Below are 26,794 nucleotides of genomic sequence, written 5' to 3'. Positions count from 1 at the left end.
TATTTGGGGTGAAATTTACATTTCTCTTAGGTTTAACCATATGACATTGTCATTTTTTAGGTTAAAAATAAAAATATGGACTATTTTTTCCTTCTTATAGTTATGATAGTTCTTATGTGATTTAATTATATTTAAAACTCTGTTAGTTCTCAATAGTAAAAACCAAGAAGATCTCTTTTTAAACCATGCATTCATCTCCCACTGAGGTCAGTAATCTGTTTCTAAAAGTCAGATATTTTGTGTAGAAAATGCTGCCTGGAAATCTATCTGCTTTTATTATAAATAGGAAAAAATTGCAGTGTTAATCATCAACTCAGACTAGGACTTGCTCGTGGCCCAGTGGTTAAGTCTGCACTTCCAATGCAGGGGACGCGGGTTCTATCCCTGATTGCAGAAACTAAGATTCTGTTTGCCACGTAATGTCATTAAAAAAAAAAAAGTAACTGACATTATAAATCCACCTGCATATAAGATACTGTTATGTTTGCTGCTGCTGCTGCTCCTAAGTTGCTTCAGTCGTGTCCGACTCTGTGCCACCCCATAGACAGCAGCCCACCAGGCCTCCCCGTCCCTGGAATTCTCCAGGCAAGAACACTGGAGTGGGTTGCCATTTCCTTCTCCAGTGCATGAAAGTGAAAAGTGAAAGTGAAGTCGCTCAGTTGTGTCTGACTCTAGCGACCCCATGGACTGCAGCCCACCAGGCTCCTCCGTCCTTGGGATTTTCCAGGCAAGAGTGCTGGAGTGGGGTGCCATTGCCTTCTCTGCTGTTACGTTTAACAAACAATAAATAAGGGTACCAAATCCATTCTTTCAGTTCAGTTGCTCAGTCGTGTCCGACTCTTTGCGACCCAAATCCATTACATATACAGTAAAATCTTTTCTTCTATTATAATTGCTGTTTCCCTGTCCTCACTGTTTCCTTTCAACATTTTCTTAAATGTTTGGGACCTCATTCAGCACTGGGCCAAACAAGGACTGCTGCTGCTGCTAAGTCGCTTCAGTCGTGTCCGACTCTGTGCGACCCCGTAGGCAGCAGCCCACCAGGCTCCCCCGTCCCTGGGATTCTCCAGGCAAGAACACTGGAGTAAGTTGCCATTTCTTTCTTCAATGCATGAAAGTGAAAGTGAAGTCGCTCAGTCTTGTCCAACCCTCAGTGACCCCATGGACTGCAGCCTTCCAGGCTGCTCCATCCATGGGATTTTCCACGCAAGAGTACTGGAGTGGAGTAAATAAATATAAAAGGCTGTGGAAATACATTTAGGACAAGCACACCATGTCAGAAAGTAGCTGACACTGGGTATCACGCCCATGTTTTGTATCACTTTGATACTTGGTGTGCTTTTTTATTGTGATTCTGACCATCTATCAGTTATATTTGGAATGTAACTCAAGAACATTTCTTTGCACATTCTTGTTTAAAATGCAGATTGAGTTTTGGCATGTACAGATATAAACCTACTCCTATTTAAACACTGGCCAAAATATCTTACATTGAGAAATAATTTTTGAAGTTTGGGTATTAAAAACCAAGAGGTGTTTTCATGGGAAAATGATTGGAAAGACATTTGCAGGATTTCCCTGTTTTTGTCAGAACTTTGCAACTATTTTTTTACTTCTCTCTCAACAGATGACATTTTCTACACTGTAATTTATTTTTATAAGTAGGTTGAAATAATGCTGAAAACTTTAAAATCCGTCTCTAGATTATTAAGTTTTAAAAAGTAGTGTTTTGAAACTGTAAGAATTATTGATTTACATAATAGTATTGATTTTAATATTAGTGTGAACTTAATAGCTTTCAAATCTAACTTTCATTTTCTGTGAATATGAAATATGACTTAAAGATGGATTGACACTTCTGGTCAAAATAGTAGAATAAAATTCATGTACTGGCATCCGTATACCCCAGATATGAGAAGACCTTTAAAAAGACATAGCTGAGCTCAAGAACAAGGTATCACCATGGATCAGAAATACTAAGGGATGAGTGAGGTTGAGCAGGTGGTGCTGGTGGTGGTGGTTTAGTCGCTAAGTTGTCTCCAGCTCTTGTGACCCCATGGACTATATACAGCCTGCCAGGATCCTCTGACTGGGGGATTTCAGGCAAGGGTAGGTAGCTAAAGTTTGATTCTGAAGGATGATGGGGGACCAAAAAAAAGAATCAGAGTCAGGTTCACTGTTTGAAGAAAAAGACTTATGACTCCTCTTTAAAGATGCTGATTAAAAAAAAAAAATTCCTGGTGATTTGCTCCCCAGAGCTAGTTTTAAAGGAAATTTTCCTCCAAGGGAGGCAATCCAGTCTAATTAAGGTAGAAATACAAGGGCACTCCTCAGCCACCATGCACTGGGTAAATCAGACCGATTACTTGTGGCTTTGTCTGTTCTGATTGGTGATGAATCTCACAGCAGGATTACTGAGAGTCAAAGAATCATAAAGAAAATTAGAAAAGAGTTTGAACAATAACAAAAATACTACCTATGAAAAATTTTAAGATGCTGCTAAAGCTGCCCTTGGAGAGAAATGTTTAGCTTTATTTGCTTATAAAGAAAAAAAAGATAAAGATGATTGAACTAAGCATCCACCTTAAGAATTTAAGAAAAAATACCCAAAGTAAGTTGAAAATAAAAAATAAGGACTAAAAACAATAATTAAGTATTTAATAACATATAATAAAGGGGCTCAGCAAACAAGTGTTATTCTTGGGAAAGACAAAATTGACAAATCTTAGATGATTTATCAAGGAAAAAAGTTGAAAAAATAGGAATAAAAAGTGATTATTATTACAGATACCACAGGCATTCAACATAATTATGAACAACTGTGTGCCCCAAATGTGGAACCTTAAAAATATAATTATCAAAAACAATCATAGAAAACTATAGCAATCTTATATTAAGGAAATTGAATCTTCTCACAAATAAAACCCTAAACCAAAGTGACTTTAACCAGTATCCACCAAACACTCAAGTTTCAAATAATTATTGTTTTATATGAAGTATTCCAGAATAAGGTTGGTATGAGAAGGAAAAACTTCTGGTCAGTATTAAGCTTGATAAATGATGTAAAAGTCTAAAACAAAATATTCAGTGCAATTCTAATCAGAATCTTAACAGGTGGTTTTTGGTTTTTTTTTTTTGCTAATTTTTTTTATTTTTGGAACTTGACAAGCTGATTCTAAAATGTATACAGATCTGCAAAAGTCTTAAGAAGACCCAAAGAAACTTTAAGAATATCTGGTAAAATAAGCTCTTACTTTACCAGATAGCAAGATTCATTGCAAAGCTATAAAAGTAATAAGACAAAGTAGTTTTGATCCAGGAGTAAAGAAATAGACTTGTGTGAATGCTGGAATTTGATGGATAGTTTTGCAGATAAGTAGAAGGAAGGGCTTTTCAGGAAATAGCACTGGAGAAATTTGTTTTTCATGGGGGAAAACTGGAAATTGTGTTACCATACACAGAGATCAAAATAACAGTGGATTATAGCCTTGAATATAAAAAGCTTTGTAAAATTTCATTTTTAAAAACATTTTTATTAGAGTGTAGTTAATTTACAATGTTGCATTTGTTTCTGCTCTGTTGCAAAGTGTATCTGTTATATATATATATATATATATATATATATATATATATATATTCTCTTTAGATTCTTTTCCCATATTGATCATTACAGAGTATTGAAAAGAATTCCATGTGAGTCCTGTAAAACATCAGAAGAAAATATAAGAAACTTTCTTAATGACCTGAGTCTCAGGAAGAATTTTTTGACATAAAACCCCATAATTGAGAAATATATATATATATATGACTACATTGAAATTAAAACTCATCTAGTTCATCAAAAGACACATTAAAAAAAAGTGAAAAGATAAGCCACAACTTTGGAGGAAGTGTTACCCATGTAACAGAAGATTATTACCAAGGAAATACGTAGCGAATTTCTGTAGAGAAGTAGTTAAAAAAATTTTTTAAAAACACATGAAAGGCCTGAATGCCCAATGAACTCAAAATAGGCATAACCTCATTAAGTTAGAGAAATTAGAACCACAGTGTGATATATTAAATCTGACAAATATTTTAAGTATTAATTTGACTATGAAGTAATTGCTAGTGGGGTTACAAATCTTTACAGGTACAGCCACTGTAAGAAACATCATAACACTAACTGGTAAAGCTATAGATGTTTTTACTCTGTATTTCTTCTCATTGTATGTTCAGAATACTTGTATATTTGTATCGGTATACCTATGTAGGAATGCCTTCAGCACCAGTCCTAACAGTAGAACCATAAAAATAGATGTCCATCAACAGAATAAATTTTGGCATATTCATATATAGTGAAAATGAGTGGACATAAAGGGAGGCTTGGTGTGCTGCTCTTCATGGGGTTGCAAAGAGTCAGACACGACTGAGCGACTGAAGTGAACTGAAATGAGTCAACAGTGACATAAGTGAATCTTGGGGAAAAAATGTTATGCAAAAGAAGTTTTAAAAGTAGTGTCCATTTATGTACAGTTTAAAAATAGGCCAACTTTAGGTTGTTGTGGGTGTTACATTTATAAGTGAAAAAACTATAAAGAAAAGCCACAGTATAATTATCTCAGATATCAGAGTTTTGGTTACTTCAGATGGAGGGGGAAGGAAGGAGGAGTTTCACTGGGGTGGGGGGTGGAGTAGGGGGATATGAGGTTTCAAAGGTATTGATTCTTAACCTGGCTTATACACAGGTGTTTGCTCTATTATGTGTTAAAGTGTGTTAAAGTGTAGATGTGAGTGTGATAGAGCTTAAAAGTTACAAGTCGATGGGGAATCAGAGTCAAATGACAATTTGGGATAGAGTATAGGAATATTTTCAAACCAGAGAAATGGGATGGTCACATGGAGGGCCACATGGGAAGATTGTCACAGGTTCTAGAAAAGGTATTTCTCATTGCAAAATTCAGACTTAAATTGAAGAAAGTAGAGAAAACCACTAGACCATTCAGTTATTACCTAAATCAAATCCCTTATGATTATACAGTGGAAATAACAGATTGAGGGATTAAATCTGATAGATAGATAGAGTGCCTGAAGAACTGTGGTTGGAGGTTCGTAACATTGTATAGGAGGCCATGATCAAAACCATCCCCCCAAAAAAGAAATGCAAAAAGGCAAAATGGTTGTCTAAGGAGGCCTTACAAATAGCTGAGAAAAGAAGAGAAGCTAAAGGCAAAGGAGAAAAGGAAAGATATACCCATCTGAATGCAGAGTTCCAAAGAATAGCAAGGAGGGATAAGAATGCCTTCCTAAGTGATCAATGCAAAGAAATAGAGGAAAACAATAGAATGGGAGAGACTAGAGGTCTCTTCAAGAAAATTAGAGATACCAAGGAACATTTCATGCAGATGGGCACAATAAAGGACAGAAATGGCATGGACCTAACAGAAGTAGAAATATTAAGAAGAGGTGGCAAGATTATACAGAAGAACTATACAAAAAAATCCTCACGACCCAGATAAGCACAATGGTGTGATCACTCACCTAGAACCAGACATCCTGGAATGTGAAGTCAAGTGGGCCTTAGAAAGTATCACAACAAGCAAAGCTAGTGGAGGTGATGGAATTCCAGCTGAGCTTTTTCAAATCTTAAAAGATAATGCTGTTAAAGTACTGCACTCAGCATGCCAGCAAATTTGGAAAACTCAGCAGTTGGCCACAGGACTGGAAAAGGTCTGTTTTCATTCCAATCCCAAAGAAAGGCAATGCCAAAGAATGTTCAAACTACCACCCAATTGCACTCATCTGACACGCTAGTAAAGTAATGCTCAAAATTCTCCAAGCTAGGCTTCAACAGTACAGGAACTGAGAACTTCAAGATTTTCAAGCTGGATTTAGAAAAGGCAGGGGAACCAGAGATGAAATTGCCAATATCTGTTGGATCATCGAAAAAGCAAGAGAGTTCCACAGAAACATCTGCTTTATTGACTACGTCAAAGCCTTTGACTGTGTGGATCACAACAAACTGTGGAAAATTCTTCAAGAGATGGGAATACCAGACCACCTGACCTTCCTCCTGAGAAATCTGTATTCAGGACAAGAAGCAACAGTGAGAAGTGGACAAGGAACAACAGGCTGGTTCCAAATAGGGAAAGGAGTACGTCAAGGCTGTATATTGTCACCATACTTATTTAACTTCTATGCAGAGTACATCATGTGAAATGCTGGACTGGATGAAGCACAAGCTGGAATCAAGATTGCCAGGAGAAATATCAGTAACCTCAGATATGCAGATGACACCACCCTTATGGCAGAAAGTGAAGAGGAACTAAAGAGCCTCTTGATGAAAGTGAAAAAGGGAGTGAAAAAGTTGGCTTAAAGCTCAACATTCAGAAAACTAAGATCATGGCATCTGGTCCCATCACTTCATGGCAAATAGATGGGGAAACGGTAGAAACAATGAGAGACTTTATTTTCTTGGGCTCTAAAATCACTGCAGATGGTGACTGCAGCCATGAAATTAAAAGACGCTTGCTACTTGGAAGAAAAGTTATTAAAAAGCAGAGACATTACTTTGCTAACAAAAGTCTGTCTAGTCAGAGCTATGGTTTCTCCAGTAGTCATGTATGGATGTGAGAGTTGGACTATAAAGAAGCTGAGCGCTGAAGAATTGATGCTTTTGAACTGTGGTGTTGGAGAAGACTCTTGAGAGTCCCTTGGACTGCAAGGAGATCAAACCAGTCCACTCTAAAGGAAATGTCCTGAATATTCATTGGAAGGACTGATGGTGACGCTGAAACTCCAGTACTTCGGCCACCTGATGGGAAGAACTGACTCACTAGAAATGACCCTGATGCTGGGAAAAATTGAAGGCGGGAGAAGGGGATGACAGAGGATGAGATGGTTGGATGGCATCACCGACTCAATGGACATGAATGAATTTGAGTAAACTCCAGGAGTTGGTGATGGTCAGGGAAGCCTGGCATGCTGCAGTCCATTTGGTCATAAAGTGTCTGACACAACTGAGCTGAGAGAAGATTCCACATGCCAAGGGGCTACTAAGCCCAGGAGCTGCAACTCTGGAGCCTGCATGCCTAGAGCCCATCCTCTACAACAAGAGAAGCCACCATAGCTAGAGTAGCTTCCTCACCACAGCTAGAGAGAAGCCTGTGTAGCAGCCAAGACCCACTGCCACACCCCCAAAAAGAATGGTGATGTTGGTCTTGCCTTTTGAAGCATTCACATGCTTTTCCCTAGTCTCATTAATGTGATAATTCTGTTGGGAGTTGCATGGAGATCCCTATCTGTACTGCTCTTCAACAACCTCAAGCACAGCCTCTCCGTTTCCTGCTGGGTGCTATTCTTTATGGTAGTTCAGTGCTCAGATACATCTTCTTTGGGGTCCTTTCCTATTGAGGAAATTGTTATCAATGTGTTATGATAACCTTTATAGCAATAATCTTCTTGGCCCTACTAGTGGAATTATGGTTGGAGGCTGCTAAAGGTGATGAGTCGGGGAAGAGTGGCTGCTGGGTCTCAGGCTCCTACAGAGATGGTGATAAATTCAGAGATGATGATAAATTTGGGGCCTGATGCAAGCCTTGGTAGCTCCTCTTAGGGGAACTTCTTCCGCTTCAGGGAGAATATTTACTGATAGCCTCAGCTATTAATATCTTTAAGCCTCCTTGGCTTTTGAGCTGAGGCCTTTACGTTTCCTGGGAATCCTCCAGCTAGTGACTGGGCATGGCGTGAGTACTAGAGCATTTCCATTTTGGCCCTCTGTGGGACTCCTTTAATGGTCAGTCTTTGCTCTGGAGCTCCCTGAAGGGTTGGCCAAGACTCTCAGATCTGCCTCATGATCTGAGACTTTCTTTGCTCAATCCTGCTTTATGTCCCCTTTCTTTTACAGGTTGCAGATAATGCATCACAGTCTGAAAGTTTTCCATGACCAGTCCTGTTTCCTTCTCCTTTTATCTTTTACAGTAAACCTTTTGTTCTCATAACTATCTCAACATCTGCTTCCCAGAGGACCCAACTGACATATACTATTTGTACTGGTTATTTACCTAATTTCTGTCCAAATCAAATTTCAGTGAGTGTTATCTAATTTCCCTAAAAAGCCTCTCCCTTGAATCCTCTCAGTATTTTCCAGTTCATCATTTCCTTCCACTCCCAAGACTTGCTTCCCTACTGTCCACTTAATCTGAATAAATGACACCACTATTTACTCAGTTGCTTTTACTTTTGTCTTCATATTTTAGTCCTTGACCCATTATAGAACTTTTTGAGGGGAGGGAAAATAACTGTGTGAGACAGAGATCAGTCAGTAAAACTGGAGATTACGGTAGTCAGGGATGAATGAGGTCACAGAGGTGGGGAGGGGTCAGATCATGTAGGTCTTTGTTTCAGGACATTAAATGCCATTGAAAGCACTTTGGCTTTTACTCTGTGTGAGATGGGAGCCACTGGAAGGTCTTCAGCAAAGGAATAATCTGACTTGGTTTTTACCAGGAATGTTTAGACTGTTCTATAAAGAATAGGCAGTAGAGGAGAGAGTAGTTGGGAGAGAATTGCCATAATCCAAGATTAAGGCCTTGGTGACTTATACCAAGGTGATTGCAGTGGAATTGGTAAGAAATGATACTATCTGGGGTAAAACTCAGGCCAACATCATTTTAATTAAAAAGAAAAAAAAAACTAGGAGTTTCTGGGTACACAGTGAGCATTGAGGATCTGTGCTACAGTTTATAAGTGTTTCCAGAGGTACTTGGAATTTAAGCCACACAGGCATCTTCCTCGTCAGCTTAATCTTAGGAGAGTAGAGAAACATAGTGATAATAGCAAGTGCTTTTGCATGTGACTGAGGTTCAAATATGTGCCAACTAATAGCTGTGTGACTGTGAATCTCAGTATCTTCATTTTAAAGAAAGAAAGCTCTACTTTATAGGTATGTTTGTAATGTTAAATGAACCAGTGTAGATTTTAAATGAGCCAATCTTTGATGTATATGTGCTCACAAAGTAGTAGCTTAAAGGTCTAACCTATCATATTGGTAAAAATATTTTAAATTGATAATGCTCAGTGTTGATGAGGATATAGAAGAATAGGCCCCATCATTGGTGGGAATATAAATAGAGACCAATTTTCAAATAACTATCAAAATTTCAGTTTCCTTAACCCAGTCTGCTTCTAGAAATTTAGAAATCTAGAATTTAGAAATCTAGAATGAAAACATTCATACTATGTACTTATACTCAGTGCAACATGTTTTAGTGGCAAACAATTGCAAACAGTTTAAATTCTTCTTAGTAAAAGAATAAATTATGATGTATTCCTTTTATAGAATGCTTATGAAGTTGTTAAAATTAACGTTGATCCATAATGCTGTCGCGGAAAGATTCCAGTATATATTTTAGTTTTTTAAAAAGCACCAATATATTGCTGACAGTATATACCTAAATCTTCAGTATTTGAAATTATAACAAGATTATATGTATTCATCACTTAATTTTTATATGAGCCCATGTATAAAATAACTGAACTTTTTGGACTCAGATCCATTTTCCTAATAATTTCTAAACAATTTGATCAATTGTATAGGGAATGATAGTGAAATTTAAGTTAAAAGTATTTTGTATCTATATAGTATTAAAAATTGCTTCATGAATTTTTGTTATGTGTTCTTCAGGATCATTGTTGGCTTACAATAAGGACACTTTAAGGATTCAAACTGTTTTAACAGTATAAAATTTCAGGCATTCCATGCCACATGTAACCATTTATCACATATGCTGAAAATAAAACTTTCAGTCTAATCCAGTTTCTTGAGTTCTTGGTCTTGACAAGTGGCAAATTCATTTATGGTTCCATAGACAAAGTTCATTCCCCAATCCCAAGAATCTGTGCAAATCCCTCGTATCATAGTCTTTTAAACTTGTAAATTATAAAATTATTTCTGACAGTGTTTAGGGATACCATAATTTGTAGCATTTTAAAAGTGTATATTTTATTCCCACTTAGGCCGAATACATCAAGCAATGGTAACATCTTTAAATGAAGATAACGAAAGTGTAACTGTTGAGTGGATAGAAAATGGAGATACAAAAGGCAAAGAGGTATGATCACTAGGTTAAATTTTATTTCTAGTCTTAAAATCAAGATTCTGAATATGAAACAAAACAGAAAACTGTATAGTTTAATATAGTGCATGTATCTGCTATCATTCTTTGAAAAACTTTCAAAGTGATTAAAAAATTTCACTCAAAGAAAGGTAGATACCTCCTGTATATCTCATGTAATTAGACATATAATCAGACCACAAAGTACTACCTTAAGAGAGATTCTTTTAAATAAATATATGTTGGTTGTAATTCTAGGTAATTTAATTTTTAAGGTAATATTATTCATTAGACTGAAATTGTTTAACATTTATCCTTTATGTGTAAATTTATTTGAAAATGAAAGATTGTCTAAATTCACCGAAAATATATGCTTTTTTAAAAACAGATTGACCTGGAGAGCATTTTTTCACTTAACCCTGACCTTGTACCAGATGAAGATATTGAGCCCAGTCCAGAGACACCCCCACCTCCAACATCCTCAGCCAAAGTAAACAAAATTGTAAAGGTTAGTGATACAAATTCAGAGCAGGGTGTGTGTGTGTGTGTGTGTGTGTGTGTGTGTGTGTGTGTGTGTGTATTCTTGTTTGAAATGGGACTGTGAAGAGTATGTATTTGTTTGCTTTTAGAAAAACCTTAATTCTTTCTGCCATCTGCATGTATATATACACACACATACTTTAAAGGATTGAAAAATTATCTAATTCACAATTCTAGATCCTAGAAATTTCATGACTGGTTAGGATTTTTCCTAAGACTAGTAGTTTATTAGAAGACAGTGGTCAAAATCTTTGCTTGTTAGTATTTGTTGAGTGAATACATATGACTTTGATAAAGAAAAGATTAATTTATTTTTCATAATAAATTTCCATTTTAGTAGTCTTTTCAGATAGTAATTCTGCTGTTTAGATTTATTTTTAAAAATGAGATGACAGTTTAACTATTTCTGTATTATCTGTGAAGGTAAATTTTAAAGCCATGCTATGCCCCTCCTAACAGTTAAAAATGTATGTGATTTTAAAATTATTTTAAAGTAATTCCTCTTCTCTATTGAAATGTCTCAATGTTAAAACTTTGTATCAAAATACAACTTTTTAAAAACCAGATAGTCCCTGACAGTTGTTAAATCTGCAATTCTTTGTGTTCAAAAATTTTTACTACATTGTTGATTTTATCTTCTACAAAGATTAATAAGATTTTAGCCCCGTAGGAGCTCACTGTCTTGCATGGAAGACATTCATAGGCACCCACATATAATATGATAGAAACTCAACAATATCAGCAAAATTCTGATATCAACAATATTCTGCTTTTATGAACATAAGACATTTTCAATTCATATAATTTCAGCATATTGAGAATCACTGCTTAGAGATCCCCCTTAGAATTACTCCCTTGTAAATGGACTGTTTTTCATATTTGGCTTCACAGCCTTGAAGGATCTTCATAGTTTATCTTTCTTGATATGTCCTTAGCAACCTTTGCTGTATATTAGAATCACCTGGAAATTTTTCGGAATACACTTATTCCTAACCCCACTCCTAGAGATTCAGTTTTATTTTATCTAAAGAGTGGCTCTAGCATCAATATTCTTTTAATAGTAGCCATCTGATTTGATGAGCAGTTAGCATTGAAACTCATGGCATTATTTGGTTTCTTTTTTTTAGGTGAATAAAGTCAAGTCTTGGTAAATAAATAATAGGACCAAAACCTTGCAAGTGTAATGAAACCTTTTCGTGAAAACCAACAGTGTATTTCATAGTATTTTGATGTTTCAGTTTAACAATGAGCTGTACATTGCCTAAAAATTCTGTTTTGTTACTTACCCCTGACATCCAAAGATGAAATTTTGGCAGGGTAGCATGATGATTAAAAAACACACACTTTAATGAAATTATTTAATCTGTTTTTACTTCAGTTTCCTCATCTGAGAATCCAGAATAACAATAATAGTGACCTCATAGGGTTGTTGTGAAGATGAAATGAATTAATACATATGAAGCCCTTAGAACAGTACCTGGCTCATTTTAATTTCTGCCTGTTTTGGGACAGTGGCAGGGTATTTAAATAAACTTGAATATTGATGGCATTACAGGTAATTTATTATAAGATAATTTTAGTTTTTCTCCATTTATTTTTTCCCTTTTTTCCATTTAGTTTTGTATTATTGTATGTCTATTTTTGTTTAATTAAAGGAAGCTGATTATGATAGATGTATATATGAGGAATAAAGAGAGAAAGTAAAATGAATGTTTTCTCTTTTATAGAATCGACGGACTGTGGCTTCTATTAAGAATGAGCCTCCTCCAAGAGATAATAGAGGTAAAATTTTATGTATTAATTTTGCCTATGGCCCTGCTAAGGTAAATCAAAGGTAAACATTACCCCTGGTGGTGTTATTTATTTAAACTTTACATGGCTAATTTTTAAAATTGAATCTTCCTAATTTCCCAAGACAATAATGTCAGTGATATCTAAAAAATGATTTGTAAAGGTATATGATAAATGTGAAACTCCATGTTATGTGCAGTTTTGATCCATCTTATTTACTCAATCATTTTTCAGATTTGAAAAGAGTATTATGAGAAAGAAAGGAATGGGGAAGTAGTCAATTGATTTAACATTTATTTATTTAACAATTTATTTAACATTTACTTATTTAACAATAAATTTATCATTGATATTTTTACATAATTTTCTGGCTAACAGACTTTTAAAAAGTATCATGGGTAACTGAAGACAAATTGAATAGGTATAAATTGTAGTTAATTTCAAGACTCTCATATGTTTTCAGCTGAGTGATGTAAAGCGCAGTTAATTCTTTTCTGCTCTTCAGAATGGTCCTTTCTAATAGTGATGTTTCCTTGTATGTACAGACAATGACGCAGGACAGCTGTAGGTATTAGGGGAGATGTTCAAGGTAGAGGGAAAGCCCCGCACTCTCAGCACTGTTCTTTGAGTCTTGTGAAAATTTACATTTCTTTGTAAAATGTAATGTTTGTATTTAACTCAGTATTGTTTTTTCCACTTTTGTAACATCCACAGTGGGAAATTCTCTGTTGAAGATTTGCGTATTTGAAGAGCAGAGTGGGATTTAAAATACAAAGAGAGTTGAAATACTTTTACATTGTTACTTTCTAGTTTATATATTTTTTTATTTTATTTTTTAACTTTACAATATTGTATTGGTTTTGCCATATATCAACATGAATCCGCCACTTTCTATATGTCTGAATTGTTTGAGTTTTTCGAAATGAGAGTGCTATAAAATCTGTATTTTGCCCACTTTTTTTTTTAATGATTATTTAAAATCAAGTTTGGCTTTGGTTTTTATATAAATTATTCAGATTGAGTTTTGTAGCTACAATTACATTGGTAAAACCTAAGTCTGTACATGTTACTTTGAAAACCTCTCAGCTTGTCAGTGTATTGAACAGAATTGATCATTACATATATTTAAAACTTGTGTTTCCCTTTCAGTGGTTGGTTCTGCACGCGCACGGCCTAGTCAGCTTCCTGAACAGTCTTCCTCTGCACAGCAGAATGGTAGTGTTTCAGATATATCTCCAGTTCAAGCTGCAAAAAAGGAATTTGGACCCCCTTGTATGTAAATCATGTACCAAGGATTCAGTCGTTTTAGTCATACATGTAACTTCTCTTGGTCAACTTTATAAGTCCCCAAATTGCAAGCTTAATTGCAGGTTTTATTTTTACCATTGTGGAAAATTGTTGTTGTTGTGAGTCTGTTAATTGGGTTTTTTAATGTATATTTTGGAAGAAAAAAATTTATAAATATAAAACTATAACAATGTTTCAGTTGCTTTAAATTTAAAATTCTGGCCAGATGATCTTGACAGATGTTACAGAAGAAATATGCTCCTTTATCCTTATCAGTTCAGAGATCTTTGATTCTAAACCAAGAGATGATATGTAGCAGTATGTTAGAGTCACTTTTCATGACTCTTACTCGTATTTTGTCCTGTTCCAATTTGTGTTAAAGCAGCTCATAAGTAAGTTCACATATTTGTCATGGGCATGTTTTGTCCCTGTGTACCTTTTTTTGGGTGTATGTGGTAAAATCACATTGATACATAAAATTTTTCTGTATAAGTACGGTACTCTAAAAAGAAAACTATACTTCTACAGCTCATCTTTTTCTTCTAGCACGTAGAAAATCGAATTGTGTGAAAGAGGTAGAGAAGTTGCAAGAAAAACGAGAAAAAAGGAGACTGCAACAGCAAGAACTTAGAGAAAAAAGAGCCCAGGTTTGTAACGAAAACATATTTTGTTTATGCACCAACCAAAGATTTTACTGTGTCAGTGAAGGTGATTGGCTTATGAAAAAATAACTCCTTTAAAGATTTCAATATAGTTCCTTAGATTGGCATTGAGGAATAATATAAACTCTTGAGAAAATAAGTTATTAACAGATTTTTTTTTACTACATAAATTTTTCGTTTAGTTGGTATGTCTTAGTCCTGAGGCTTTTTCCATTTTGAATAGTAAGCCATTGTGCTGCAGAATTCTAATAGATTTATAACATCAAGAATAATAGGATTTTAGTCGTGTCTGACTCTGTGCGACCCCATAGACGGCAACAGCCCACCAGGCTCCCCCGTCCATGGGATTTTCCAGGCAAGAGTACTGGAGTGGGGTGCCAGCAGCAGCAGGTTTTTTAAAAGGACTAAAATTGCATTCTGAAAGTACCAGTTAAAGTGTATGGTTATACTATAAATGTTACTGTTGTTTTTCCATGGTTAATAAATGAACATATCATAATGAGAGAGTGGAAATTTGTTGTATGTTGATTTATGCTAGATGTTGAGAGTGTAGCTCTGTCATGCCCCCCTTCTCACGTTTCCTTTAGATAGTTAGCAGAATTTTACCAACAATGGAAAATTACGTAGAAGACTGGTCTTTTATCTCTCTACAGGTCTTCACATTTTTTACTGTTGTACAAATAATTCCTCCATTGTGCTTATATTGTAACTATTACAATTCTCAGAACTTGTTTCCTGTAATGAGATATCAGGATTGTTTCCTTATTAGGAGTATGTTCAAGTGCCCTTAATCATAAAGATGTTGTGGAATCAATATAATATTCAACCTGAATAAATCAGCTTATATCTGAAAGTGACCTGAGAATGACCAGTTGGGTTTTGAAATAAATGATGCTGATATCATCTGATTCTTAGCACAGATGCCACCTGGTGTCTCCTGTGGGTACTTCATGATATTTTTATCTGTGATCTCTATATTCTACTTTTCAATTGATATAGTTGGTGTTATTTATCAAAACGTTAATGGAAAGTATGTTACATTAACAGTTTTGAAATTGAGTCGTACTCAAAGCAAATCTGCAATAAAATACATGGGGGGGAAAACTGACATAAAATATTTAATAATTTATACTCCTGGCCTGGCTAGGAAAGGTTGTTAGCTATTGCTATTTGTGTCTTAATCTGAATTTTCTCAGTTTTGAAGCAAAAAAGTAAATTGCTGTTACCATTCAATACTTTGAATTTTAAAGATTTAAAAAATTGTCTTGGCTTCCAGTTCCTTTAAATCCTATATCCTGTTGATTTGGAACTGTTTTATACCATGCCTTAGTTTTTTTTTTAGAGACTCAGTAAAAATAGGAAATGAACATAAGTGAATCCATAGTTCTATTTTCTTGAAACATTAAATTAAGAATTGGAAATAAGAATCTGATTAAATGCATTTTTCTAAGAATTTCTGCGTTTCTAGAGTTCTTTTTTGATGTTTAGAATGAGTACTGTTTCTCTTGCTCAATTTTCTAGGACAATTAAGGTATGTGTATAACATTCGAAATAAGACAAGGGTGGGTTTAATAAGCAATATTTGGCTTGGAGTTAACAGATTGCACGTAGACTAACAGAATTTTGTTTTTAAAATAAAAGTAATTTCTGGGCAATTACTGATCTTGAACTCTGAAACTATATCACATCTCTGGTTTGAGTTTGGGCTTGGGTATTATTAGTGACACAATTTATTACTTTAATTTTAATTTTCAAACCATGTATAAATGCAACAAATGCTACTTTATTGTAATTATAATAAATGATGAATTCTCTGTCTTCTTACAGGATGTTGATGCTACAAACCCAAATTATGAAATTATGTGTATGATCAGAGACTTTAGAGGCAGTTTGGATTATAGACCGTTAACAACAGCAGATCCTGTAAGATTCTTTGTAAATGATTGCCCTGGAACTTTTTATGCTGTGAATAAAAATATGTTTGATACCCCCTAAATTAATATTGTATTTAGATTTAGCTCTGTAACTTTTTCCTCTTTTTATGAGTGTTCCTTCTCCATATTTTAAGAAGAAAATCAAGAAACCATTGAGAATTCCCTGGTGATGCAGTGGTTAGGACTCCAAGCTGAGGGCCTGGGTTCAAGCCCTGGTCAGAAAACTAAGATTCCACAAGCCACTCAGTGCAGCCAAAAAAAGAGAAAGAAACTACCCACATTTACCCATAATTCCCATAATTGATATGTTAGACAGGCTTCTCACAGAGATACCCGTTTCACAGCAAAGCCTTTAAGTCCTTGGTGGTGGTTGTTCAGTCACTAAATCGTGTCTGACTCTTTGCGACCCCGTGGACTGCAGCACACCTGGCTTCCTTGTCCTGTCCTCCACTATATCCCGAAGTTTGCTCAAGTTTAAATAAAAAGTTAATCAGTAGTAAGTGGGAATGATGGTGGGATCGACAGCCCAAGCCAAGAGGAAATAACTTGGAAGTGAGATAAATGATGGTCAGAAAGCAGATTGTGTCTTCTGACATCCTTGACTGTTGCTCTGCCCTACCAAGGGCTTTGCTAAGCAACCATCACTTATACTTTCATCTCAATTCCAAGTTGATTTCCTCTTGGCTTGGGCTGTAGATCCCATCATCATTTCCAACTTCTAATTAATTTTTTATTTTTAAATAAATGTCATTTTGGCTTTTAACAGTAATGATTATTGAGGAATGCTGTAAACCAAAACTCTAGTGCTTAAAAAATGTCTTATTATGCATTCCTTTCCTATTAAAGAATGAGAATTTACTAGACAGGGAATACTTGTGTAATTTGTATTTGTGAAAAATAATACATCTGACCTAGCATACATGGAATGTATTGGGTATACAAAATAAATGTTTATGTCAGGCAGATGTATTATATATGATTTAATAGTAGTTCATAACATCTGATCTCGTGTATTTTAGTTCTTGTTGCCCCTCCATTTGTTTAACTTATATCTGAGCTCAGATTTTACAGTAGTGTTTGCAGAACTTTTTCTGAAAAGGGCCTGATATTTTTGGCTTTGTGAACCATATTTTCTGTGTTACAGCTTCTCACTTCTGACTTTGTAGTATGAAAAGCAGCCATAGACAATACATAAATGAATGGGTATGGCTGTTTCAGTAAAACTTCAGTAGTGACTTGGGTTAGGCTTTTAGGCCATACTTTGCAAATTTCTACTTTATATTAAATATCATTACAAGACAGATATTGGGAACATAAGTTTTATGAATAAATATGTCTAATTAATTGGCACATTATGAAATTGTTCAAATTATTTTGCCTAATGATCTTCTGATAATCCTGTTTCTTGTCTACAGCTAGTTATCTTTGCCAACAACTTTCCCTCCAATTCAGTCTGATAGGAAATTTTACTTTTGTTGTATACAGCCCATCTTGACATAAATAAGGTGGCTTCTTAATGTGAACCTGTTGCAGTTAAGAGTAGTCGTGTCGTCTGCAAAGTTATTTCCTAGAGGTTTACCAAATGACAAAATCAGCAAGTTTCCATTATACTTTGAATTTTTAAAATAATTTTGTCTGATGACTCTTAAAACTTGTGAATTACATATCGTATTTTTGCTGTGTATAAATTTCTAAAACCTTAGAAATATTGCATAATGAACTTTTCAGTGTTTTATAATTCACCAATAATAACTAGAAAACTTATTTTATTTCTAGATTGATGAACACAGGATATGTGTTTGTGTAAGAAAACGACCACTCAATAAAAAAGGTATGTTTGTTGAGCTCCAATCAAAGGTCAATTTTTGTCCTGTTTGCGGTTTATTTTGATTGTAGCAGAAATCAAATTGATTTGGAAGAGTTAAACGTAAATCATTTCATTTGTATATAAACATTAGGCAGACTTCTGTGGTTAGGGCTCTTGATGTGTTATTGCTGTAAGACTCTTTGCCTTTCCTGGCTTTATGGAAATCTTGGGTTTTTTTTTTAAAACTTTGTTGTTGAAATAGTCTATTTGAATGGCATATTTATGGGATATTTATATTTACAGGGTTATACTACTTTTATCTAAATTCTTACTACCTAAAATAATTTTTGTTCAGTAACTCAAATGATGTGGAAATTACTGGCCGTTGATTTTTTTATTTATTCTTTTAGAAACTCAAATGAAAGATCTTGATGTAATCACAATCCCTAGTAAAGATGTTGTGATGGTACATGAACCAAAACAAAAAGTAGATTTAACAAGGTACCTAGAAAACCAAACATTTCGTTTTGATTATGCCTTTGATGACTCAGCTCCTAATGAAATGGTTTACAGGTAGGTAAATTTGTTGTAAATCATAATTTGTTCTTGTTCTGTGTTCAGGGTGTTCAGCACCACCCTGAAACTTACATTGATCTTGGCATATCTCTCCAGAGGTGCAATATCCATAACTGTTATACATCAGACACTTATTTGTCTAAATCTTTATTGACCACTTAAGGAAAAAAGTTCTGAAATCTACGTGCATTTGCCTAGTTTATCATATTTAAACTTTGGAATAGTTTTAGTACATCAAATTCTTATGTTTGCATATTTAACCTACAAACATTTCAAACTTACGTGTATTATGCATTGGTGTCCCACATTTTATCCGAATTTAGATTTTCATACATAGTTTGTAAACATTTACTTCTCATTATTTAACAGGTCAATTTTAGCAGCATTGTTATTTCAGTCTATATTAAATGCTCTTGGCAGTTACTTGAATGCTATGCTTCATTGCCCTTTTATTTTATAAATTTGACTGGAAAACAAAATTAATTAGTGAGAATGCTAACAAGTTATGATAAATGAGATCCTGTTAAGATCAACTCCTCTGGTCTTAAGCCAGTAAACTGGGAGTTCAGCTCTAAAGAAGAGGGCAAAATTAAAGAGTACGTGAATGCTAGATAGAGGTATTGTGAAGAATTTGTTTAAAAAGGGAATTATAATGATAAATTGTATATTTTTTACCTTTCTGAAAACTGAGTCCTCTCCTTCTCCCTCACTCCCTTGTCTCCTCCACTACTGTCTCAAAAATATATCTGTCTGACTTTTATAATCATTTTCAAGAAATCATTATAAATGTGTGTTTCTGTGTATGTGCTAGATTTAGTAAACATTTTGTTTCACCCTGTATTTATGCTTAATTTTACCAATATTAATTCTGTCCCCTTTCTTTTATCCTTAACTTCCGTGGGTTGAGGAATTAGGCTTTTTTTTGTCCTATCACTCTTCAGACTCATTTCTAATTCTGTTTGATTCAAACTTTTTTCTGCTTCTTTTGTTCTGTACTTTCTCCAGTTGTGCCTTTGAAAAATCAGTAGAGCTGTATAAAGTGTTCACATATGTTCTTTTGAAGCCTGTGTAAAAAACCCATTTGTTTTGTATCACGCTTTTTAGAGCACTGCTCAGTGAAGTATTTTTTTGTCCCTCCTTACCTTTTTAATCTTGACTCCAGCAGTGATTATACCAATACATAATACTGGGCATCCTTTTCCTGAATCAAGAGTGTCAATTCAGAATTCATTGTCTTACCAGGATTGTTTATATTTGCTTATTTATAATATTTGGGCATCCTTTTCCTGAATCAAGACTATTCATCAGTTCAGAATTCATTGTCTTACAAGCATCATTTGTATTTGCTTATTCACATTCAGGAAAATTTTACCACTTTTATACTTCTTAAGATAATGTTTTTGTACTTTTTTCCCCCTCTAGCTTTTCTTTTCTGAGATTACCAGTCTTGATTCTGTGTCTGTTGAAACCTTTGATATATTTTTGAGTTTGGGTTGGGGTTTTTTGTTTTGGTTTTCATGTATGTCCTACTTATCTGGCTGATATTACCATATTTTGTTGTTACTTTTTAAAACTTTACTATTGTCTTCTATTAATATGTGTGTCTTTAGCTCAGCTACTATCAGGTTTTTTTTCCCCCCCTGGCAGTTATTAATTTTGTGGCCATTTTTTATTATGGAATTATTGCTTGAAGATATGCGTTAAAGAGCTTTAAGCAATTCTAGGACATGGACATTTAAAATTTTAAATCAGTAGACTCAATTGTGGTCTTAGAGTTGAGCCTACTGGTTTGTTAAAAATCTTGGTGTAAGATTTGTTTATTAATAACACTAGATACTAGTTTGATTACTTATTTAATTTAAATATTAACGGTACATTCTGACTGGTGCATTTTATTTTTAAGGTTTACAGCTAGACCACTAGTGGAAACTATATTTGAGAGGGGAATGGCTACATGCTTTGCTTATGGGCAGACTGGAAGTGGAAAGACTCATGTAAGTAATTTGTTAGTTACATCCTGGTAGGAAGCGAGTTTATTTTTCTTATACCTTAATTGTAAGACCTAAACTCTTTCTTCTTTTTAACATATAGACAATGGGAGGTGACTTTTCAGGAAAGAATCAAGATTGTTCTAAAGGAATTTATGCATTAGCAGGTAACTCCTTTTTGGGTATCATTTATAACATTCTTCTTGAATATTATTCAGGTGGTTTGGGAAAAGATTTGTAAGTACAGTGCAGAATTTTAAGGGTAATTAATGCTGTCCTTATACGTATTTTGTCAGTTTTAGGTTATCGGACTGCTTTGGAAAGAGCTTTGCTTTGGGGGCAGAAATCTTGATTGTGTGTGTGTTGTAATCTGACACATTGTTGGAGCTTAGTATTGTTGAATAGCTGCTTTGTGAAAAGTTCCCATTTGGTGTAATTATGAAAGTACCCTTATTGTGACCACCTGTAATCTTACGCTATTTATAAAGATAAGTCAGTTCAGTTCAATTCAGTCGCTCAGTCATGTCCGACTCTGCGACCCCATGAATCGCAGCACGCCAGGCCTCCCTGTCCATCACCAACTCCCAGAGTTCACTCAGATTCACGTCCATCGAGTCAGTGATGCCATCCAGCCATCTCATGCTCTGTCATCCCCTTCTCCTCCTGCCCCCAATCCCTCCCAGCATCAGAGTCTTTTCCAATGAGTCAACTCTTCGCATGAGGTGGCCAGAGTACTGGAGTTTCAGCTTCAGCATCATTCCCTCCAGGGCTGATCTCCATAAGTAGTAGCATTCTTTTCTTGAATATGAAGGAGAGTGACTTCTAAACTGTCAATGTAGACAAACTTACTATTTTTTGTAAGGTTAGTATCCACTTTAGTCTTCATTTTTATTATTGATACTATCATTCTAGGTAAGCATAAACTGATTCCTCTGAAAATAGAAAATTTGAATTTCTTTTTAAAAACAATTTTTTTGCATCTTAACACATTTTCTCCATATGAAATTATTGGCAGCTCGGGATGTATTTTTAATGCTAAAGAAGCCAAACTATAAGAAGTTGGAACTTCAAGTGTATGCAACCTTTTTTGAAATTTATAGTGGTAAGGTAAGTTGAAATTTTAAAATAATTTTTGTAAGCTTTTTAAATTGTGGTTTAAAAATACATATAAAATTTACCATTTTAACTATTTTTTAGTGTAGAAGTTCACCAGAATTGAGTGCATTCACATTGTTGGACAGTTGTTGCCACCACATAATTGCTATATGTATTTAGAATATTACTTTAAAGTTTTGTGTATAAGATTTTTTTTTAATTCCCTTTGAAATTCTTTAACTTCAATATCAATCATTACTATTCTAATAACAATTATTACTAGGATTCTCTGAAAAAATTTTTTAGACTCTGAATGACTCATTTTTATAGAACTTCTTATTTTCAAAAGCTTTTTTTTTTTTTTTTTTTAGGTGTTTGACTTGCTAAATAGGAAAACAAAATTAAGAGTGCTTGAAGATGGAAAACAGCAGGTTCAAGTGGTGGGATTACAGGAACGGGAGGTCAAATGTGTTGAAGATGTACTAAAACTCATTGACATAGGCAACAGTTGCAGGTAACTCATTTTAATAAAGAGGAACAATTTGATGATCAATTTTAGATTATTTGATTATAACTTGAGAGCAAAGCAAGATGTTATCTGATGTATCTTGGAAGTAAAAATCATTGGTCATCCAGACTTTTTAAAGTGTGCCAGGTTAAACTGCATTAATCTCATTATATTTGTGTTGTTAATTCACAATAGCTCTATTGTATTTAAATAATAAAAACGGAATAGTTTTTTGTTTCTATTTTTAATGAAAACATTGTGGCTTGCACAAATTGAACTTTTTACATATCAAAATGTTCTTAATTACATTGTAGAACGTCCGGTCAGACATCTGCAAATGCACATTCATCTCGGAGCCATGCAGTGTTTCAGATTATCCTTAGAAGGAAAGGAAAACTACATGGCAAATTTTCTCTCATCGATTTGGCTGGAAATGAAAGAGGAGCTGATACTTCCAGTGCGGACAGGCAAACTAGGCTTGAAGGTGCTGAAATTAATAAAAGCCTTTTAGCACTCAAGGTAAATAAAGTCCTTTTAATTGTGAAAAGTCTCTTACTTTTGACTTTAATTTTGTTTTACTCAGTTACAAAATGATAGTGTTTGTTTTTTTCTAATAAGAGAGATTATCAAAATTTAGTTATTTATATTTGCAGTTATAGATTTTTATTGTTCCCAGAAATTTTCTTTATACATATTATTTATTCTTTTTAGGGTAGTTAAAAGATCTGTTAGTTGACACACCACTTCCAAATAGTTGACAGGCTATTTAGGGAGATTCCAGGGAGCCTTAATCATTAATCAATCTTTTTTCTTGAAGGAGAACAAGGAACCACAAAACTAAGCTAAGAAAGTTTCTCTGAAAAATGTGGAATGGCTTTCAGAAAGTTAGGCCAATATTATATATCTCCCTTGACTAACAAAGAAAAGAAAACATTCTATTTTTTCTTTTATGGAAAAAGTTTAACAAAGCTATGACAAATCTAGGTAGCATATTAAAAAGCAGAGACATCACTTTGCTGACAAAGGTCCATAAAGTCAAAGCTATGGTTTGACTATAGTCAAACCAGTAGTCATGTATGGATGTGAGAGTTGAACCATAAAGAAGGCTGAGCGCCAAAGAATTGATGCTTTTGAACTGTGGTGCTAGAGAAGACTCTTGAGAATCCCTTGGACAGCAAAGAGGTCAATCCTAAAGGAAATCAACCCCGAATATTCATTGGAAGGACTGATCCTGAAGCTGAAGCTCCAATACTTTGGCTACCTGATGTGAAGAGCCGACTCATTGGAAAACACTGATGCTGGGAAAGATTGAAGGGAAATGGAGAATAGGATGTGGCAGAGGATGAGATGGTTAGATAGCATCAGCGACTCAATGGACATGAAGCTGAGCAACCTCTGGGAGATAGTGAAGAACAGGGAAGTCTGGCGTGCTGCAGCCCATGGGATCACAAGAAGTCAGACATGACTTAGCAACTGAACAACAACAGTTATCCTACTGCCTGTCACTTCTAAACACCAGTCATAGTCTCCGGCAGAATCTCTTGGAATTAACAAAGTAGTCTTCTGATTAGATTGTTTTATGGGGTTTGTTTCTGGTGGTTTTATTTCCCAAATTTCATTTTCTTGAATAAAGATTTATAAGAACATTTTTACTGTGCTGTAAACAAAACTCTTGATAGAATCTTCAGAGCTGATCAGATCTTAAATGTTAGGGTTATTGTAAGAGATCTTTTAAATATGTTCGTTAAGATTACTGTTTATAAGAAACATAATCTGTGAAATTTGCTTTCTTAATTTTCAGGAGTGCATCAGAGCCTTAGGTAGAAATAAACCTCATACTCCTTTCCGAGCAAGTAAACTCACTCAGGTGTTAAGAGATTCATTCATAGGTGAAAACTCTCGTACCTGCATGGTAAGTTTGCTTGTTTTGTCTTAATCCTAAATGAATAATTATACAACATCTATGGGAAATTTATGAAATACATTAATGGCATTTAAAGTTTTCTACTGTGATACAGTGAAACTTAAAAATGTGGTCCTTGCCAATCTGATAGGATTGTATTACAGTTATAATACATTCATGCATTCTATTAATTACAACATCTCTGAGTCCTCGTGAGATTGGTTTCCATTGCTTTCTGTTTTCCTTATATATTGGTCACACTTCTCTCTTTCTTCATATGTCTAGAATTTTGGATTATATAATTTTCATTATGAATGAATATCTTACAGACACTCTGGATTCTGTTATGTTCTTCTGAATATTATTGGTTTGTTGTTGTTACTATTATTTTAGCAGAAAGTTAACTTAGCTGAACTCCAAACTCTTGTCTCCCCTGCTCTGGGCAGCAACTGACCTTGAAATCTCTGTTTAGCTCTTTTAGACTTAGCTATGTTTCTTATAGTCGGCCTTGTGTACTCCAGTTTGGGGGTCAGGCAGAGATGTGGGTAATGTGTGTATTTGGGTAGAGTACTCACGTGTATGTATACATACACACACACACGAGTTTCTCGCTCTGTGGTTACTTCTCTTCTGGGACAGACTTCACTTCCCAGTTGCTATGGTGCCCACCTCCAAACTGTGCTTTATTTATTTAGTTTCTTAACTAGTGAAACTCCAGGTTTTTATTGAAGTTTTAGTTGTCCTATGTGACAGCAGCACAATTTGCCCTTAGACAAAAAAAAAAATTTATCAAAAAGAGGGGCAGTGAGTACTCAGTGTTACTCCCTTCTTTGAGGTGTTGACCTCCATTCTCTGCCTGATGTTTGATCATTTTGTGGTGCTGTTAGAGCTGTTTATATTTTAACTGGAGTTTGTAATTACTATATGACTACGTGTGTGAGATACTGAGTTACCTTGGAGTTTCTTTCCTTTGGGAGACCGTATTAAGATTAGACCTTAAGGAACCACGTGTCAGTATTACTGTCATCTATAACATTTTCTTTATCTTTGCATTTTCCCCCCATAGATTGCCACAATCTCTCCAGGAATGGCATCCTGTGAAAATACCCTCAATACATTAAGATATGCAAATAGGTATGAGATATGGTTATTTTGAAATTCAAAAGGAATAGAACAGTATCTGATTTGATTTAATATCTTACAGGGTAAATCTTACTGTTCTTTCCGTTTTCAAAAAAATGTTTGCATGATATTTGTTAAAATGATATTTAAAATAATTTTATCACATCCTAAAAATAAAAATAATTAGGGTTGTGTTGAGTAACTTGAGAAGACAGTTACATTTTTAGTAGAATTGGTCTTACTCAAGAAAATGATACATTTTTCCATTTAACCAAGTTATATTTCGTAGTATTAGTTCTCATTATGTTAAGACTCAAAAGTAAGTGAGTATCAGGCGCAGTCTGTATTTCTTAAATTATTTTGCTCTATGCTAAACAATTATTTCTGATAATGTTAAATGTTATACATGGGAAATCTAGGGATTTAATAGTGATAGCACCATTCTTTGTGGTGTTCTATATGGTGAAAATACAGTTACAAACTTGAATAGACAATTGGATTATTACAAATGAGAGGACAGAAAGCGTTATACACCATTAAAACAATTTGTTCCCATTGCTCTTGTTTTAAATAACTATTTATATAGTTTAAAATTTCTGTTATCACATACTGCATTTGTGATTTTAACCTAAAGATAAAATTCCTCTTTGTATTCCATTTCTAGTGTGATGAGTCTTTTAATTTTGCTAAACATGAGTATTTTGTACTGCTTTTGTTTTAGTCACTATTGAGACTTTATTTTTAATCTTCCATTAAGATGTTAAATATATATGCATATAGGAAAGTACCCAAACATAATAAATGAAAACTTCATACTTTACATAATATAATGTAATGAATACTTATAAAGTATAAATTCTAGTCATCAAACCTGGAAATAGAACATTTCCAGTACCCCCAGAAAATTCCCCATGTGTCCCATCCTGATCACAGATCCTGAATAACATGCATAAATACATAAATCTCAATCCATTAATCCATTATCCTGATTTTGGAATAAATTGCTCAATTTTCTTTCTTTCTCCCTTTTTAAAAATAGTTTTAGTACCTATGAATGTATCTTTGAACAATATAGGTAGCTGTATTTGAACTTCACATAAATGAGAACACCCTTTGTTCTTTGGTATTTTGCTTTTGCTTTAAGAGATTTAAAAAAATCATCAGTAGAAACTGTTGAAAAGTATAAACTTAGCTTTTGCCAAAAGATGAAAAATAACAATTTCTTTAAAAATATAATAGAATTTTATTTTTAAATTTAATCCCTTTTAAACTTTGAATTATAAAATCTTGGCTATGAATGTTTAATCATTCTTTATAGTGAACATTTTTGGTATTGTAGGGTTTTTATCACTAATTTAAAATGCTTCTTATTTCAGAATTGTTCATGGGAGAGATGAGGAACAGCTTAGTGTTATAGTCCTGCTGTAGAATTAAAACCCTCATGTCTTCAGACTTCTGTATTTGGCTATTCCTCTAGTTCATTTAGA

At 34.4% G+C, this 26,794-nt stretch overlaps 1 protein-coding gene across 4 annotated transcripts in view; it reads left to right on the top strand.

Moving 5' to 3' along the window:
- The window catches only part of KIF2A (kinesin family member 2A), a 71,609-nt gene that overhangs the window by 28,359 nt on the left and 16,456 nt on the right, over positions 1-26,794 (top strand). For 2 of the 4 annotated variants that reach the window (XM_070774637.1, XM_070774639.1), the window contains exons 2-16: positions 9,997-10,091; positions 10,483-10,602; positions 12,362-12,416; positions 13,575-13,640; positions 14,259-14,359; positions 16,202-16,297; positions 18,085-18,139; positions 18,526-18,688; positions 20,595-20,685; positions 20,783-20,846; positions 21,695-21,786; positions 22,146-22,288; positions 22,597-22,801; positions 24,084-24,194; positions 25,252-25,319. In XM_070774637.1, the coding sequence (XP_070630738.1) occupies positions 9,997-10,091; positions 10,483-10,602; positions 12,362-12,416; positions 13,575-13,640; positions 14,259-14,359; positions 16,202-16,297; positions 18,085-18,139; positions 18,526-18,688; positions 20,595-20,685; positions 20,783-20,846; positions 21,695-21,786; positions 22,146-22,288; positions 22,597-22,801; positions 24,084-24,194; positions 25,252-25,319 (1,525 nt within the window). Of the gene's footprint in view, positions 1-9,996; positions 10,092-10,482; positions 10,603-12,361; positions 12,417-13,574; positions 13,698-14,258; positions 14,360-16,201; positions 16,298-18,084; positions 18,140-18,525; positions 18,689-20,594; positions 20,686-20,782; positions 20,847-21,694; positions 21,787-22,145; positions 22,289-22,596; positions 22,802-24,083; positions 24,195-25,251; positions 25,320-26,794 lie in introns of all 4 variants that reach the window. The other 2 variants (XM_070774635.1, XM_070774638.1) reach the window with 1 other exon arrangement.

The sequence above is a fragment of the Bos indicus genome, chromosome 20 (genome assembly GCF_029378745.1).
Source record: "Bos indicus isolate NIAB-ARS_2022 breed Sahiwal x Tharparkar chromosome 20, NIAB-ARS_B.indTharparkar_mat_pri_1.0, whole genome shotgun sequence".
NCBI classification, from domain to species: Eukaryota; Metazoa; Chordata; class Mammalia; order Artiodactyla; family Bovidae; genus Bos; species Bos indicus.
Note: the sequence above shows the minus strand (reverse complement) of the source record. Positions and strands in the feature narration are given on the sequence as shown.